The sequence below is a fragment of the Oculina patagonica genome, chromosome 4, assembly GCF_052425735.1.
Source record: "Oculina patagonica isolate OP01 chromosome 4, crgOcupat, whole genome shotgun sequence".
NCBI classification, from domain to species: domain Eukaryota; kingdom Metazoa; phylum Cnidaria; class Anthozoa; order Scleractinia; family Oculinidae; genus Oculina; species Oculina patagonica.
The window spans coordinates 20,329,588-20,345,525 of NC_135761.1; the positions used below are offsets into that span (position 1 = coordinate 20,329,588).

At 39.5% G+C, this 15,938-nt stretch overlaps 3 protein-coding genes across 3 annotated transcripts in view; 1 reads left to right on the top strand and 2 right to left on the bottom strand.

Annotated features, from left to right (window-relative positions):
- The window catches only part of LOC144651650 (uncharacterized), a 38,908-nt gene extending 30,487 nt beyond the window's left edge, over positions 1–8,421 (bottom strand). The window contains exons 1-3 of the mRNA XM_078511596.1: positions 8,060–8,421; positions 6,750–6,789; positions 5,373–5,423 (exon numbers count right to left, since the gene is read on the bottom strand). Of these exons, the coding sequence (XP_078367722.1) occupies positions 5,373–5,423; positions 6,750–6,789; positions 8,060–8,077 (109 nt within the window). The 5' untranslated portion in view covers positions 8,078–8,421. The remainder of the gene's footprint in view (positions 1–5,372; positions 5,424–6,749; positions 6,790–8,059) is intronic.
- LOC144651897 (uncharacterized) lies at positions 1,790–2,878 on the top strand. The gene has a single exon (XM_078511961.1). The coding sequence runs from the start codon at positions 1,826–1,828 to the stop codon at positions 2,543–2,545; it is 720 nt and encodes a 239-aa protein (XP_078368087.1). The 5' UTR covers positions 1,790–1,825; the 3' UTR covers positions 2,546–2,878.
- A 760-nt stretch (positions 8,422–9,181) lies between the features above and the next one.
- LOC144651689 (uncharacterized) lies at positions 9,182–14,655 on the bottom strand. The gene is made up of 3 exons (XM_078511635.1): positions 14,072–14,655; positions 12,117–12,770; positions 9,182–11,249 (listed from the first exon to the last, which is right to left on the bottom strand). Exons 1-3 carry the CDS (start codon positions 14,334–14,336, stop codon positions 10,111–10,113), a joined length of 2,058 nt encoding a protein of 685 aa, XP_078367761.1. The 5' UTR covers positions 14,337–14,655; the 3' UTR covers positions 9,182–10,110.
- Positions 14,656–15,938: the final 1,283 nt, after the last annotated feature.

Genomic DNA, 15,938 nt, shown 5'->3' on the forward strand with positions numbered 1-15,938 from the left:
TCACATGAATGCGATCATTTTGACTGCCTCAAGTGAAAAGAAGAAGTAAAGCCTTTTGAGCCCAATTGGCTCATAGCTCACGGCGCTTGAAAAATTCTGTAGCGTGAATCAGCTAGGAGTATTGTTACTCCCGCTGAATGGGATGCTAGTCCATCAAAGGGTACTCCCCAGCATTCTATCAGGTTTACCCAATAATTCGCCAGTACCCCTTGGTTAATAGAGAGATATTGTGAGGGTAAAGTGTTTTGTCCAAGAACACAACACAATGACTCCGGCCAGGGCTTGAACCCCGCTGCGTCTCCCACATGCTAGCCTTAGTTGTTTACGTTGTTGTTGTCGAAAAAGATCCCTATTGCCCAGAAACGTCCAGTGTCATCTGCAATCAGTGCAAATGTGCTAATTTAAAAAGTAGTTTGCGGTATCACAATCAGCACATTAAAGCTGATAAGAAAATCCACTGACTGCGATAGAGTGACATTGGGTACGATAGCCGGGTTTAGGGTTTTTATAAATTAACTCGTATCGTGGTATTTTTTATTATTTAAAACGGCGATTTGCGAAGATTTTAGTCACGATGACGTCACTTAAGGAATATAAACAAACGAGATAAAAGGAAAACCGACGGAATCAGATATTAAATGAGAGCAAAAAGATAGGACGTCCTTTTACGTTGATCGGAACGAAAGAGTACATAACAGACAACTGACGGAAGAATAATTTTTAAGATACAACACAGAGTGTTTTTTAATAGCCGTAGTGCAAACAGAATATCATATCATCCCGGAGTCATTCAGGCAATTTTAGACCGAAAAACATTCCGTATTTTAGCGCGTTGGGAAACGGAAACGCGTCTTTCAAAAAGGATCTAGGACGAGAAGAGTGGGACTGGGGAGAAAACTTAATAAAAAGAAATCGTAGTGGACTGGAAATCACTTCGAAGCATTGCTTCAGACCATGTGGAGAGAGCTGATGACATATTATACCACGTTAGATTGCTTGCGGTTAGCTCTTATAATGGAGTTGGGATTTCTATCCAAAAAAATCACGGTCCTGGCAGCTGGTCGTCGGTGGCATAGTGGGGATGAATCCCGCTTGGTAAACCGACGACCCGGGTTCTATTCTTCTTGGTGTCAACTTTTTTTTTAACTTAAAAAAAGGTTAAGTGTGATGTTTACTTCATGTATGAAAAAACAAGAAATCTCACATGGTCAGAAGCAATGCTTGGTAATGCTTTCCTAGTTGACTTCACTGGGTAGGTACGTTATATATTGGGGACATAATAGTTCCCCATACATAACGTTCCTACCCTTCACTGCAGGTTTTGTGCAGTGTACGTCATATCAAAAGTCATTGTTCATTAAAGTCATAGTTTATTTATCCACGAAGAGCTCAGCAGCCATAGCTCGTTAAAACGCTCTCGTGAAAGGTTTGAATGTATTTGTATTAAGGCTGTAAACTTGGTATTATTATTTATTTCCCTGAACCTCTCGACACTTTTAAGTCAACTACCAATGATCCGTTCTTCAATACCCTGTTCACTTTTACTTCAACAGGTCGAATTTTTGTACAGGGAGCTATTTTACCATATATAAAATCGATGTACAAAATGGCCTTTAGACTGAATTCAAGTGTAATTTTGTCCACATAGGCAAGACACAAGAATTAGCCATTATTGTATCAACGTCTAAGAAAAATAAGGCAACCCCGTAATTTATTCTTTATATACTTATTACTTTTTCTTTTCCCTCGAGAATTCGAGTGATCGGGGTCTTGTTTTTCAACACGAAGATACTTGACAAAGACCTTGTCGCCCTATACGAAGCAAATGGACGAGCCTGCATACGAAGACTTTCTCAAGAAAGAGGAAACGAAGGACAAATGGGTTGAATACTGGGTCGTTCTGAGGAATTGTGTTTTATATTTTTACAATGAACAGGCGGACGTGCGGGAACAGTATTGCGACAAAATAGAAATCACGGCGAACGCGCGATGTTCTATTGTGAAGCGAAGAATGTACAGCTATCGTTTTGAGTTAGTCACCAAAAAAGGATCATGGCTTCTTAAATGCCCCACGATCCTCCAAAGAGATCGCTGGATGAATGCTATCGAGGTGGCAGTTCAAAAAATTTCCTTCGGGGCAGCAGAACTTGCACCTGTGGCAACAGTTCAGACTGAGCAAGATTTATCCGGGGGGAGTGTGCGAAGGAAAAAACAGCAGCAACTTGAAACTTCACAAGAGAATAACAACAATACCCTGGAAGAACTGAGTTTGAAGTTGAATTCGGAAGAGGGAGGCAGACGTGATAGACAGAATTCTAAAAAGAGCTTCAAGTTGATGAAAAACGATCAGAAGGAAATACACACGTCCGATCAAGATCTTGGCAACCTTGTAGAGAACCTCGCCTTTTATGAGGAAGAAGTCGACGACAAGAAGAGACGGTTGAAATTCAAACTGAGTGGAGATGGAAATGCTTGGAGAAGAAGCATTCGTTCAGAACCAGGAGCAGCCAAGTTAATCCGTGTTGGTAGTACTTGTGATGACTAGTTTATTATAGCTTAAATGATCATACGCGGCCGACAGGAACTTTTGTTAAGTTCTTGGCGCTAAAAAGTACGGACAAAGCATTATCTGGAAATGATTGCCCCATTATTACAATGTTTTACGTGTAGCTCGGCCATTTCCTAGCTTATTTCAAATAGAAACGTGCATCTTTTAGTGTAAAGTTCGGTAGTTTGTTGCACCTTGTTTTTGTTGAAATGAAAAAAAAAAAAAAACACGTTTTGGCTAAGTAGATGCTTTTGAATAAAGCTACCCGCGTTTTGGAACCTCGAAGTTGAAGCTTTCACGAATTTTGGCATTCGTGATAAATAAAAACCATCACTTGTTTTGTCTCTTTGAGGAGGGAAATCGCCTTGTTTGTCATATGCATGTTTGCTTGATTAAATTGACGTTTTTTGGACGCTGTAAAATCTCATTTGGTACTCAGCGAAATCGTTTGAGGTTATTTTAAAGACGAAGCTGTTTTTCTTTAAAACAGCTGAGAAAGGAATAAGAAAGTATACGTTTTATAAAAAGTTTTTAATTTTCTTAGGCGCTTTTATACTACCAAATTGGTATTATAAAAGGATTAAAAACTAATAATATTTATAAAATGTAAACTAATTGCGTTCTGTTGGAACAGACAGTAATCCTTCCATGTTTATGAGCTCGTGTTAATCAATTTTGTAATTAAAAAAGTTCAAAGTTTACCGAAGAATATCTTATGAGTTTTTATCGACCGATCGATTGCAGCATGTCATTTTAGGAAAATACTAATTCTCTTTTGTGTGTTAATGCTTTAAATTGTATATAGGCAGGCGCACATTGTTGCAAAAAAGCCCGATTTTTTAATAATATTTTCAATATTTCATCTTTTTTCAACATTAAGACTTTTGAGTGGTTTAATGAAAAAGGTAACAATAGGGAACTTGTGCGTGTTGTATAGTGTTATTCAAAGTTTGTAAAATGGACTAACAAAGCTGCGAAACCACTTTACTGTGATTCGCTCGCGTACTCAGTTTTATTAACTTTTACGAACCTTTTGTCGTGGTTAATTGATTTGTGAGCTCCATTACTGGTAATTATGTAATAACTGGACATCTGGTCGAAGTAATAAACACATTTTGTTCACCTTTACAATTACTTTTAAAATTTAAATGTTTACGACAAGTGTTTTTCAATGATTTCTGCAGATTGGCAAGGATTTGTAGAGCTGTACTTGTAGTTGTTTTAGTTAAAAGAACCATTTTGTATGACTTTATTTTGATTGCTTGAAGAGTAAACTTTTGTATAATAAGTACTTTGGTCGTATACCTGAAAGAACTGTGAAACCTATAGTTTCCGTGACAATCGAACAATGGAACACTTTAATTAAATTTTATCTATTCACGCCAAAATATACAGCTATTTCAATAAACGTTGTCGGGTTAAAGCTAAAACCTAAAAGGCAAGACCGTAGGGCGTTTTGGGTATTCACTGCAAATTTACATATAAGCTTCATTAAATGCACAAATTTGTATTTCGCACGGGAAGAATTCACGAGTTTGTTTTTCATTTCAGGAAGCCTTTCTGTAGCTTTACTTTCACTGTCTCTTGCCTCTGAGTTTTGAAAATTCTTCTTTAATTCAGTGTGGCTAAAAGCACCTCGTTTCACATGTTTGAAGAAAATGAAAACGTGGAAATTTGCGTTTACCATGTCACTATATATTTTAGTATTCAACACGTGCAGTTACTCTCTTCTTCTACCCATACTGCCTTTCAGTCTTGTCTTTAAGCTTTCATTCGGACAACGTTAACTGAAATAGCTGTATACACTCGAGTCTCATAATGTAGTTTTGTTAAAGAAATGGGGTCAAGGTCATTTTGGTTCTGTCCATTCACTGTAGTGGTTGGTAGCAAAACTCACAGTTTCGAAGCTACTTTTAGTTGAGCGTAGCCTAGTCCCTTGACGTTCTCTCTTGTCTCGGTCACCGCGCAAACCCTGGGACGCGAGGCAGGCGAGTGCTCTTTGGTGACGTCACCGCTCACGATTGGATCCAGACTCCCTTGAGCTAACAACGCCTAGTCGAGCGAACTTATGACTTCAGTCCGGATTATTATTAGCTTATTCAAAGCGCGTTTTTTAGTATCAACTGCGACGGCACTGCTGTTTATGAGCACCTTTCCTTATTTTTGTTCAAACCAATCGCTGCAAGAGCATAAGCTTTTACATTAGCATGTCGCCGTCAGGTCACGCTATGTTGCTTAGCAACGGTCGTAAAAAAAACCGCTGACTGATGTTCGAACAATTCCCCTTTGCACGGTAATGATAAAGTTAAGTATTAGTTGTGGTAATACCTTATTTTCTCGGATAATATCCAGGGGCGACTGTTATTTTTTTGCGTCAGAAGGGGGCGATTATTTAACATATATGCTCGCTGGAATTCGCGCCATAAATATTTTAATTTGTTTTGTTATCCTATTCAATCAAAATAATCAAGAACGCTGAACACGGGCTTTCGAAGTGTTCCAAATTTGATTTCTTTGACTAATTTTTCAATGTCAATACCTTGTCAGAGCACGAATCATTCCTATCCCAGTTGTAATTTTTTCACATGACAAGGAGAGGGTGAAAGAAAGGAGAGGTAAAAAGACAAAGAGGGCTGATTATTCGAACGAGGTCGAGGGGTGGGACGATTATTTTAAATATTTCTACCAAAGACGGGCGATTATTCTAGCAGGGACGATTAATAGAGGGACAACTGTTATTCGAAGAAATACGGTATTTATACAGTGGACGAAGAAAAGAGCAGAAATTTGATAAACCAAACCACTTAGAGGATTAGCTTCATACCTTGATTTATGTGAGTCTCGTCACTGTCTGGAGTAATGCTTTTCAAATCACCTGAAAATAGAATGAAAAGATCGAGCACGTGTTCAGTTATAAGCTGATGATCAACTCTGTCAGTTCCAAGCTCAACATAACAATTCTCCTTACTAGTTACCATATATTTCTTTTTAATGTCGGTCCTGAGAATTTTGTGGAACATGGAAGATGATAAAAAAGTCTGTGTTGCAGCCTAGTGGCCCATCAGGCCGGAGCTTATCCTGGTTTCCGTAGCATGAAGCGACTAGGAGTATTTATACTCCCCCTGGATGGGATGCTAGTCCATCACAGGTTTACCCCCCAGCATTTAAGTCAGCAGTACTCATTTTATACACCTGCTGGATGTAGAGAGGCACTATAAGAATAAAGTGTCTTGCTCAAGAACACAACCCAGTGACCCCAGCCAGGACTCGAGTCCGGACCGCTCGATCCGGAGTCTGGCTCGCTAACCATGAGGCCGCTGCGCCTCCCGAAATTCGAAAATAAGCCCCTCTCAAATATAAGGGCATGGGCTTATATTCAGTTAAAGCTCTTAAAGACAGAAATATCTTTTCCGATTAGAAGCCTTTTTTGTTGGGCTTGTTTTGTATTTTACGTTGTTTGAGAATGCTTAGACATCTAATGACTGTAAGAGTTGTTTGGGTTTCATCAGAAACCCATAATGGGTTTCTGGTTTCATATCATTATGTTTAGTGAGATTTGATTTACCATGTGGTATTCTTGTATGCACCAAAAACATTTTCAGACACGGTACCCCGTTCATATAGAGACCCAGATATTTTTGAAACGCAAATTTTCATCTGAAGGTAAGCCCCACCCTCCACCCCCCCTCCCCCTCCCCATAAACCTTCCCTGAAAATTAGCCCACCTGAAAGGAACATTTAGCAAATATAAGTCCAGGGCTCAGTTATTTTGCGGAATTTTACCTTAGAGCTGATAGTTTACTGTACTCTGTGTTACCTTTATGACCTCAGATTTTTAGGAAAACATGCTATTTTTTAAGACAGTGAAGTGCAGAATTACCTAAAAAGTCAAACGGCCTGGTTAATTCCCAGTGAAGGTTAGTTCTGTTTTTGTACAGTTGTCAATGTCCTCAGTCCAAAACGTGTCTGATAATATTAGGCTGTTCACAACCTCTTCATTATTTCAACGCAAAAAAACGCAAGAGAAATTCTCGCCCCCAAGCCCTACCCCCTCCAGCCTCCAGTTTTGCGCTGGTGACCAGTTCTCTCGCAAAACTTTTCGCACATTCAACGATACATTCAAAAGTAGGAAAAAAAGAAATACTCCAGAATAAGAATACTGTAGATTCCTCACGTGACTAATTAGTAATATGAGACTCACCTTGACTCCCTGAACCGCCGTCAGGAGGGGGGAGTAGGGACTGGGAAGGAAAAGACGAAACGTTATTAAACCAAAACCCTGTCGTTTTCAAAATGTGAAGATTTGTTGTTGACATACTTTGTTGCGTATCAAGCTATCACTCTACCGAGGTCAAACGCAGTTATTACCTTTAGACGATTATACTATATAGGATTGGTGCATTGCCAGCTTTTTTGAGAGGGATATCAAATGCTGCATAACCCGTTAACCCCGCACCTCCTGAAAGTGCCATAATACAAATTTGTCAAATTTTCTTAAATACTATTTGGGATGTACAACATTACCACTTGAAAGTACTACTTAACAGCTTTCATTTGGATGGTCACACTAGGGTTTTATTCACAGACTAAAAAGTCAAAACCACGTTGTCCAGCGTAGTAGACAGTACCGCATGAAAGTGCTAAGTAGCTTAGATTGAATAGCCACACGACAGGGTTTCATCCACAGACCAAAACCACCTTGTACGGCGTAATATACTGCATGAACAGATGAACGTATTGCTCAATAGCTTTTGCTTGAATGATCAGACACGGGTTTATTTTACAGTTTGAAACATTAGAATGGTATGACGGCTCAAATCTCAAGGTCAGGCTGAAATTAGATCTACAGTTAAATTCTCCTTTCTGTTTTCCATACTTTTTCTATAGAACCTCTTGGGAGAATTGAATCCCATCTGAGATGATCAAGTACGTCATTCTCGTGACCTGTTTACTCGGATTTGTTATAAAAAGGTTAAAAATAGACAAGAACAAGGACGAGAATCTAGAGAAACATTTGAAACAGTCACGTCGTGTTTGAACTTTCTCTCCGTTGAAAGATAATAGGATGTTGTAGCACTTAGAAAATCATCATTCGCAATTCATTTATTTATTTATTTATTTATATTTATTTATTTATTACAATCGTCATTGAAAATACAGAAAGGTCCATAACGGTTCGCATAATAAATTATTGGTCATTATTGTGATCGAGTTAAATATTGGAGAGGGTGGAAAATCGGATTGAGAATTCCGCACGTAAATTTTGATAGCTTTGTCGATCAAGATTGTCGAGGTTGACAGTCGCGTGCAGTTCTTACATTGCAGCGTTTTCACATTGATGCCTAACTGTAGGAGATAAGTGAGTTAGTTCTGGTCTCCTTCTCTTTGAAAAAATTCGCTCAAGTTCACCTTGCAGACCTTGGAAATCTTGATGCACGTTTGGCACAGATGTAATTAAAGTTATTTAAAGCATTAATAGGTTTTACTACAGCAACAAAATTACTCCCTTACCTGGTCTAACGAGTACATTTCCTCTGCAGAGCGAAGCCAAAACAGTTAGTATAAAAACAAGTCTTCTAACACCGAAGATTTCAATTGTACAGTGATCACGGGGTTTCATTATTTACAGCAGCTGAAAGACCTTCAGCTTTCCGTGAGGATTAAAATCGGCTGTTAGCACTGAAACAACAATTCAGTAAAGTGACCTTTAAATTTAAAAGGTCATATGCTATTATTATTGCGTATTTCCTGTTGACTGATCTTTAAATGATTTGGATGGCGCGGATTGACTGAACGGAACCTTGAAGACGCTCAAAACAGCTCAATTTTCAAACTGCTTGGCCCATAGTTTTCAGTTTTACCCTCTTGAAAATTGTTTTACAAGGTCCATCTTCATAAAGAAAATTAAACACATATTATGATTGTAGTTTCAGTCTTTCCAATTTTATAATCGTCCAATCAGAAACAACACGGTCACGTCAGTCAGTGTCACAATCAGAAAAGTCACGTTATCTAGCAACACTGGCTAAGAAAGACCGCGGGCTCATTTAACTTTCCTAGACTGTTAAGAATTACGTCAGTTTGAGAACTGGTCAGAGATGGATAGTTTCCTGCTTTGAATAAGCCGTCGAGATAGACTTACTATTTGTTAAGACATGGTGCTACAATCTTGGACAAAATTTGTTTTGACCAAACGCATTTCACGCATTTCTCACAAATGTCCTGACTTGCAAGCGGGTAAAAATATTTTATCCCCCTCTCCCCCTACTCAACACGTTGTTTCTTGGAGTTTGCGGTTCGCCAGGCCTTGAACATTGAAATGGGCTTGGAAAAAGGGGGGGGGGGGGGGGGGGTTGGATAACTGGACTGTGGTACCTAAATTAAATTTGCCCAGTGTTTTAACAGTTTTGTCCAAGATTGCAGTCAGTTGGATCCAAAATGCCAAACCTGTGCGATGGGGTCTACTTGAGTCCCTCGTTTCCCTTTTGTCTGTAGTCATTTCAAAAGCATAAACGCATCCATTCAAACAAAAACCCTTTCGGTTGCTCATCTACTTATTCGAAGAAATTTCAGTGCTTCAAGTGCAATTCCCAAGTTGCAATACTAACAGTGTCGCGACAAACCATTGCAGTCACTCGACAATAACGGATATGAGACAATATTCTAATGAATGAACACACTCTTATCGTCATCTCAAGGTTGTAAGGTGGATCGCTACCCAGTTGGTGCCTGTAGTGAGGTCGGATCAAGTGAATTGGTCGTTTGCCAGAGGTTAAAAATATAGAAAATCTCAAACCATTGGACCTTAAAATGGCCGCGGTCGCATACGAGATGTGGTCACTCATGTAAGTCTCTGAATGCAGTGATTTGACTGGAAAAATTTAATTAATTTTCGATCTTTACTTCCTTATATCTTTCAACAAAAAGAGGAGACTGTCCCCCGATCCCATTCCTAGATCCGTCCATGAGTTGTGGAGGTTTCCTCCAAATTTCGTTGCCGTAGTTCTTGTGTTGTATCAGTATTGCGGATGTTAAAATTCACAAATCCATCTAATTATACGCAAAAGTGCAAGACCAAAGAAAGTACAAAAGCGTGTAAGCGGTTTTGTCTGTAACGGGTTACTGCTACTCGAGCCTTCTGAGCCACTGTTCTCAGTACTGTTGTGTCTATTGGTAATACTGGAGTAGAACAATTATGGAAGGATTTGCAAATCAATTAAGGGAGTAAAAGGGTGGTGCAGTTGTTGTTACTATACTTTTGATATAACGTGGCACAGAATTCCAACCCTTTTATTACCCTTGTAACGCCTTTAAACAAATGTTTCAATATAATCTACTATCCTTGCTTTCTTTTGTTTTTCTATGAACAGTTTTTTTTTGCGGCCACCATATTGCTATTATTATTATTAATTTTCGGATTATTTATTTTATTTATTATATTCCACAAAAAACGACGAAGATAATCGCAAATATTGAGTCTGCCATAATTTTCTTATAGTAATAAAACAGTTGCAGTAGTATTGTTTTGCTCTTTTAGAGAACTGAAACGAATATGGAAGTGTTTATGCTATGCCATAGCACTTTAGCTTTCCCAGTGTGTGATAACCTTCCTCGCCACTTGATACATCCCCAAACCTGAGCTGTTTAACTGGAAGATGTGTCTTGTCAGTGAGGAGACCGCTGTCCTCACGCCATACAGCGTCATTCTTATCACAGTTACAACCATACCTGGAGTCTGCACATGAGTTGTTCATCCCGCATGCGCACTTACCACTACCAGGTGATGCTCCGCCCCAGTACGTCATCTTACTAGAGTCACGTGACACCCACCAGGCTGATCCGACTCTGAGCATCATTGAACTATAACACTCGTACTTGATAAACTGCTCACAGTGTAAGGATACCCTGGTGAGACTCGCCAACTGAGGCAGACTCGCTCCAGTATAATGAATGTCACGCGAATAACAACCGTGATCTTCACATCCGTCTACGTGCGTCCTGCTTTCACTGTCGTGATTTATTACTGTCACGCCAACTCCATTCTTGTCACTCATGTCACAATAAACTGTAAATGGTGCCAGGCCTCCCGAGCCATCTGGACCAATGACGTAATTTCCGCTTACACTGCTGGCGTGTTTTCTTATCCCAGAACACGAAGTCGCAATAACTGGGGAATTGATTTTGACCTTGGCTTCTATTATTGACAAAGCATTAGTCGCTCTACAGGTGTAAGATCCTTCGTGTGATTTCTTGATGTTCTGAATCAGCAGTGTTTCATTCTGTAGAACATTGGACTCTACAGGAAGTAGAGACTTACCATCCTTTGTCCAAGTGATTGTAGTTCTCAGGTCACTCTCGGCCACACACGGCAGATGGAGACTTAAACCAATCACAGGAGTCACCTCTTGAGGAGGACGGACTTTAAAACGCAAAGGAGGGAATACCGTTAGTTGAGCAGTGTCAGTTGCCGATCCCAGAATATTCTCTGCTTTACAAATGTATGTTCCACCGTCCTTTCTTGTCACACTGTTAATAGTCAACGTTCCATTCACCACTTTATTTCTGTCTTCAGGCAAACTACCTACTGACTTAGCCCACGCGACACTGGGAGGCGGCTGACCATAACCACTGCAGGCGATGGTAACGTTTTGTTTTTCTTCAGCAATCAGCCGATTGGATGATAATAAAAGTTTAGGAGCGACTGTTGAAAAAAAGGAATTATTTTCCTTTGGCAAAACATACTACGTTTACAATTTACTGAATAAATTTTAACCAACACCTACTTTATTGTAAAGTTCACTCCAGAATGGCCATTTATTTTCTTCACGCCAATAAAAAGTTAATACAAAGATATGTTATTCACAAAAATTTCAGCCTCCAACGTACGCTTTAACCCTACGAAATCTTTCCCAGAACTCAACAACTGAACACCGCCATCTTGGAGCTGGTAATGTATGCTTGACGTCAAAGAGCTCAGCATGAAGTTTGGCGGGAAAATTAAAATACTCGAAACTCCTTGTTTCTTCGTCTTTTGTTTCTCAAAATTCCTGTTTTGCAGCTCCATTCTGCTCAAACAGCTCCAAGAGCTACAAAAAACAAGGAGTTCTGACTATTAAATCTTTCCGCCAAAATTCAGGCTTAGCTCTTTGACGTCACGCATACAATACCAGCTTCAAGATGGCGGGGTTCAGTTATCGAGTTTTAGGAAAGATTTCGTAGGGTTATAGCAAACGTTAGAGGCTGACATTTTGGTGAATAACATGTCTTTGTGTAAACTTTTTATTGGCGTGAAGAAAATAAATGGCCATTTTGGAGTGAATCGAACTTCTCCTTTAACGTTGTTTCACATGTATATTTTGTTTAATTACGTATACCTATTTATAACCTAGTCAAATTGTAGGCTACTTTCAGCACGTTTATTTCAATTTAAATGTCATGGGATAAATGCGGCCCGATATGAAAGGAATTGGCATATTTCGCACCAACTCATAACAAAACCTTCCAGTGACCAAAAACCCTATCTTTACAGCGGACTTTTAGTAACACTGATCTAAATTATATAACTTACACTGGACAGTTAATTTCGCCGAGGCATTCACTTGTCCCAGCAAATTTTCCACTCTGCAGCTGTAAACTCCGTCGTCTCCAGGTCTAACGTCCTTCACAATCAGTGCGCCACTGGACTCTACCACGTGACGTCCAACCGGCAGCGATGAATTCAGCTTAGACCACGTGACTTTTGGACTTGGATTACCATCCGCTGTACATTTCAAGATGGCTGTCTGACTTTCATTGACTGTCGTTCCAACAGGACGCTGCAGCAGAGATGGAGCCGAGATGGACTGGCCCGGTTCACCTTTGACGCCTTTCATACCCGGTGGGCCTCTAGGTCCCACGGGACCGGGGTCTCCTGGTACTCCGATATCCCCCTTTATACCCATCGGTCCTTGAGCTCCTATTGGTCCATGTTTACCGGGAGGTCCGTTTGATCCGGGTCTCCCTGGGGGACCTGACTTCCCTCGGGTTCCCAGTTTTCCTCGTCGTCCCGTGTTACCTTTTGGTCCCGTGCGACAGAGCGTGTGATCTTTAGCACAGACTTGGTTTTGCAGCAGACCAAATTCTTGTTTGACCAGTGCTTGTACTTCAGAGGCGGTAAGGGTTGATTTCTTTTGTGGATCATCCGTCGAAGAGCGTTTCTGTCTTGAGATGGTCGCCTGTTTACCTGTAAAATTATAGTTATTTGTTTATTAACGTACACTCTTTCAACCATTCTTTGACGTTCAGCGGTTGGTATGATGCGACGTATTTCCGCTTTGATTTGTCAATGTGACTAACTGACTTAGATCCCAGCTCTCCTCTGGGAGAATGCGGCCTCCGGAGGGGGGGGGGGGGTCGCATAACAAAGGGACGGGGATGCTCGTCGGAAATTTTGAAATGAACCTCTAAAAGAGACCAATCTGGTGTGGCTCAAGCTTTTCCTGACCCCTAAAAGATACAAAAAAAACTAAGAATAGAATTTATATTTGTATATTTCTTCCTGTGCACCTCTAAACGAGACCATTATGGCTAAAAATATTGGCGTTTTGCCTGGAACACCCTAAGCGAGGTCAACATCCGAAATTTACACCCCTAAGCGTGTACACTCATATGCGAGTCTCCCCCCCCCCCCCCGGGATAGGTCCATATCATTGAAATCTTTTGAAATTGTAACTATTCGTGTTAGAAAAACCACTTTCTTTATTTTTTTATTTTTTATTGCAATTACAAAAAAGAAAATTAATTACACAGTAAAGTTACATACATTTTAGGAATAGGAAAAAAAAAAATAATAATGAAAAAAAATAAAATAAAGTTAATTAATAAATGTGATAATTACACTTCACTATTACAATTCTCAAGTTATTACACGCACAAAGATAGCCTTAAGGATAGTAACATTTGAAATAATAACAATACATATTTATTATATAGGTTTAATTATCCATTTTTTATTAAAATATTCTTTTTTGTGATTTTACTTTCTATTTCATACTTAATTTTAATTTTGGCTTTAAACCCCGCAATTTTAGGAAGGGTTTGACTTCTTCTGCAGTCCCATAAGAACAATTTTCCAATAATTATGAAGTAATTTAATAGATCAAGTAAAGGGCATTTTTCCGTAAATATTCCAAATAAAACATATTTTAGGGGGAGGTGGATTTTCTGTTTTGATAGTAGGTGCCAGTATGATGCAAAATCTGTCCAGAATTGTCTAGTGTGGGAACAGTTATAAAAGAAATGATTTGAGGTTTCTGACTCAGTTGTACAAAACGTACACAAATCATCGCTTTTGTAACCAATTTTAAGTAATGTAGTATTCGTATAAAAAAAAAAGTTTATAACTTTATATTGGAAAGCTTTAACATAAGATTCAAGTGCAGGAACAACATGTTTCTGCTTGGACAAAAGGCGCGCCAGAATAACTGACAAATTACACAAGAACCTATGCTCTTAAAAAAATCTCAGTAACGTAACTGAACATACCTTTGGAGGCTTGCCAATGGCGTCCTGTAGCCATAACGTGCCATCTTTCGTATTGTTGTTGTACTTTTAGCAGGAGTTTTGTTTCCATCTTATCACAGAATGTTACTGAGTGCGATATCAGTCGATGATGTTCTTGTATTCTGAGTTCCACGTGAATTAGCGAGATACAACACACAACAGACAACAGTAAGCCTGACGCGGAACACAAGCGGTGCCGTGTTTGTCTTCTGTTCGTCTGCTTCTTTTCTTTATCTTGGTGTCTCATCGTCGCAACTGTCACTGCAATCTTGCGATGTCAAATTGATTTAAACGGCGTTTTGTTCACTCTTGAGTTGCTTACAGATAAGTCCACTGTAGGGTTAATCGATCAGTGAAAGGACGATGTCAAATTGATGGTCCGATTTTCATTGAGACTCGCAAATGTAACACGAATCCAAATGTTAACCGATGCGGTGTAAAAATAGAAGCATTTGTCTGTGTTCGTTATGACGATTCAGTATCACAGGAAGTATAATATTTTTTTACTGAGGTCACATTTATTTACCACACGGATTGACCACAGCGTCTGAGCTGATGCCAGTGGGTGTACGAACACGTGTCTGGGGAGGGGAGGGGTAAATACTATCTCGACGGAGAGTTGTATAAACCGTCAATTGTGAAAAAAATAAATTTAGAAGGTATTTCAAGCAACAATTAAAAGAGAGATAAATGGTAACTTGTTTCATTGATCATTGCGGGTCGTAGAGTTCACGAATAATTAATATCATAACTTTGTAACCCGTTCTTTGCCGTTTGCCGCGCAATACTCTTCAGACAGTGGTTTAAATAGGTTGTTCACAACAGCTGAGAGAATTCTACTGCAGTAACTTAACTGAAAAGGTAAAACTTGAGAAATTCATATTTCTCTTTCTGGGAAAGGAAATATGAGAGTTTTGAATGGTCATTTTGAGACATTTGGGACTAAATCGGAGCCTTTAGCAGAAAAAAAGTCATCTGCTGCGATCTGTCACGCGTACGAGTATTTCGCACTAAGTTCCCTCTAATTTACTAGTCTATAACACTGAATGAAAATCTGAATGGAAACACTGCGTTATTAAATAATTCTTTTAACGAAGAAAGATGCATCAGCTGATGATTAAGTCTAGTTAATCCGATTCCAACCAATTTACCGGCGCATACTTCACTTCCTTGATGGAGCACGTAGTATCCACTTTGTGCAAAAACAGGGTCTATGTTTTCTCGACAATACGTAAATGTATATTTTCAGCTCGCTATTAGAAATGCTTACCCGTGCTATATGACAAAAGTTCAAGCCAGTACAAAGAGTGAAATAGCATGTAACCGTTGGTAAAACTACTTGGTAAAATACCAAAAAAAAAGATAAAAATAAAAAAACGCCTTTGATTGCAGTTTACAGATTACAGATTTTTACGAAGGTGTCACTTTACAATAATCACTAAGGCACCGTTCACACTGACCCGGGTAAATTTGAAAACGCATCTTTTTTTCTCTCCGGTCAGGCCAACCATCCACACTGAAACGGCGTTTTCGGTCACCGAAAACGGAACTTTTTAAAAACGCTCACCAATGAAGCGTATCGTTTTCAAATTTACCCTGGTTCATGTGGACGGAAAACATTTTACCAGGCGTTTTCAAATTTCTCCGTTTTCAAATGTACCCGGGTCAGTGTGGACGGGGCCTAAGTAACTGGGCGCTTTCCATTCGACCAAAAATTCCGGAAATTTCGGGACAAGAGCGGTCAAGAGCGAATGGTACAGAAATTTCCTGGGAATTGAAGTTCCAGAAAATCCGGAAAGTGTTGACTTTCCGAAATGCGAAGCATTCAACCGAAAATCCCGGAAATTCC

What these genes read in the sequence shown, in the direction of transcription:
- LOC144651897 (XM_078511961.1), top strand. Translation starts at nt 1,826, where the DNA reads ATGGACGAGCCTGCATACGAAGACTTTCTCAAGAAAGAGGAAACGAAG.
- LOC144651689 (XM_078511635.1), bottom strand. Translation starts at nt 14,336, where the DNA reads ATGAGACACCAAGATAAAGAAAAGAAGCAGACGAACAGAAGACAAACA. An exon ending in CCATTGGCAAGCCTCCAAAG is followed by an intron (nt 12,771 to 14,071) that starts GTATGTTCAGTT and finishes ATAATTTTACAG; the next exon opens with GTAAACAGGCGACCATCTCA. An exon ending in GGCGAAATTAACTGTCCAGT is followed by an intron (nt 11,250 to 12,116) that starts GTAAGTTATATA and finishes TTTTTTCAACAG; the next exon opens with TCGCTCCTAAACTTTTATTA.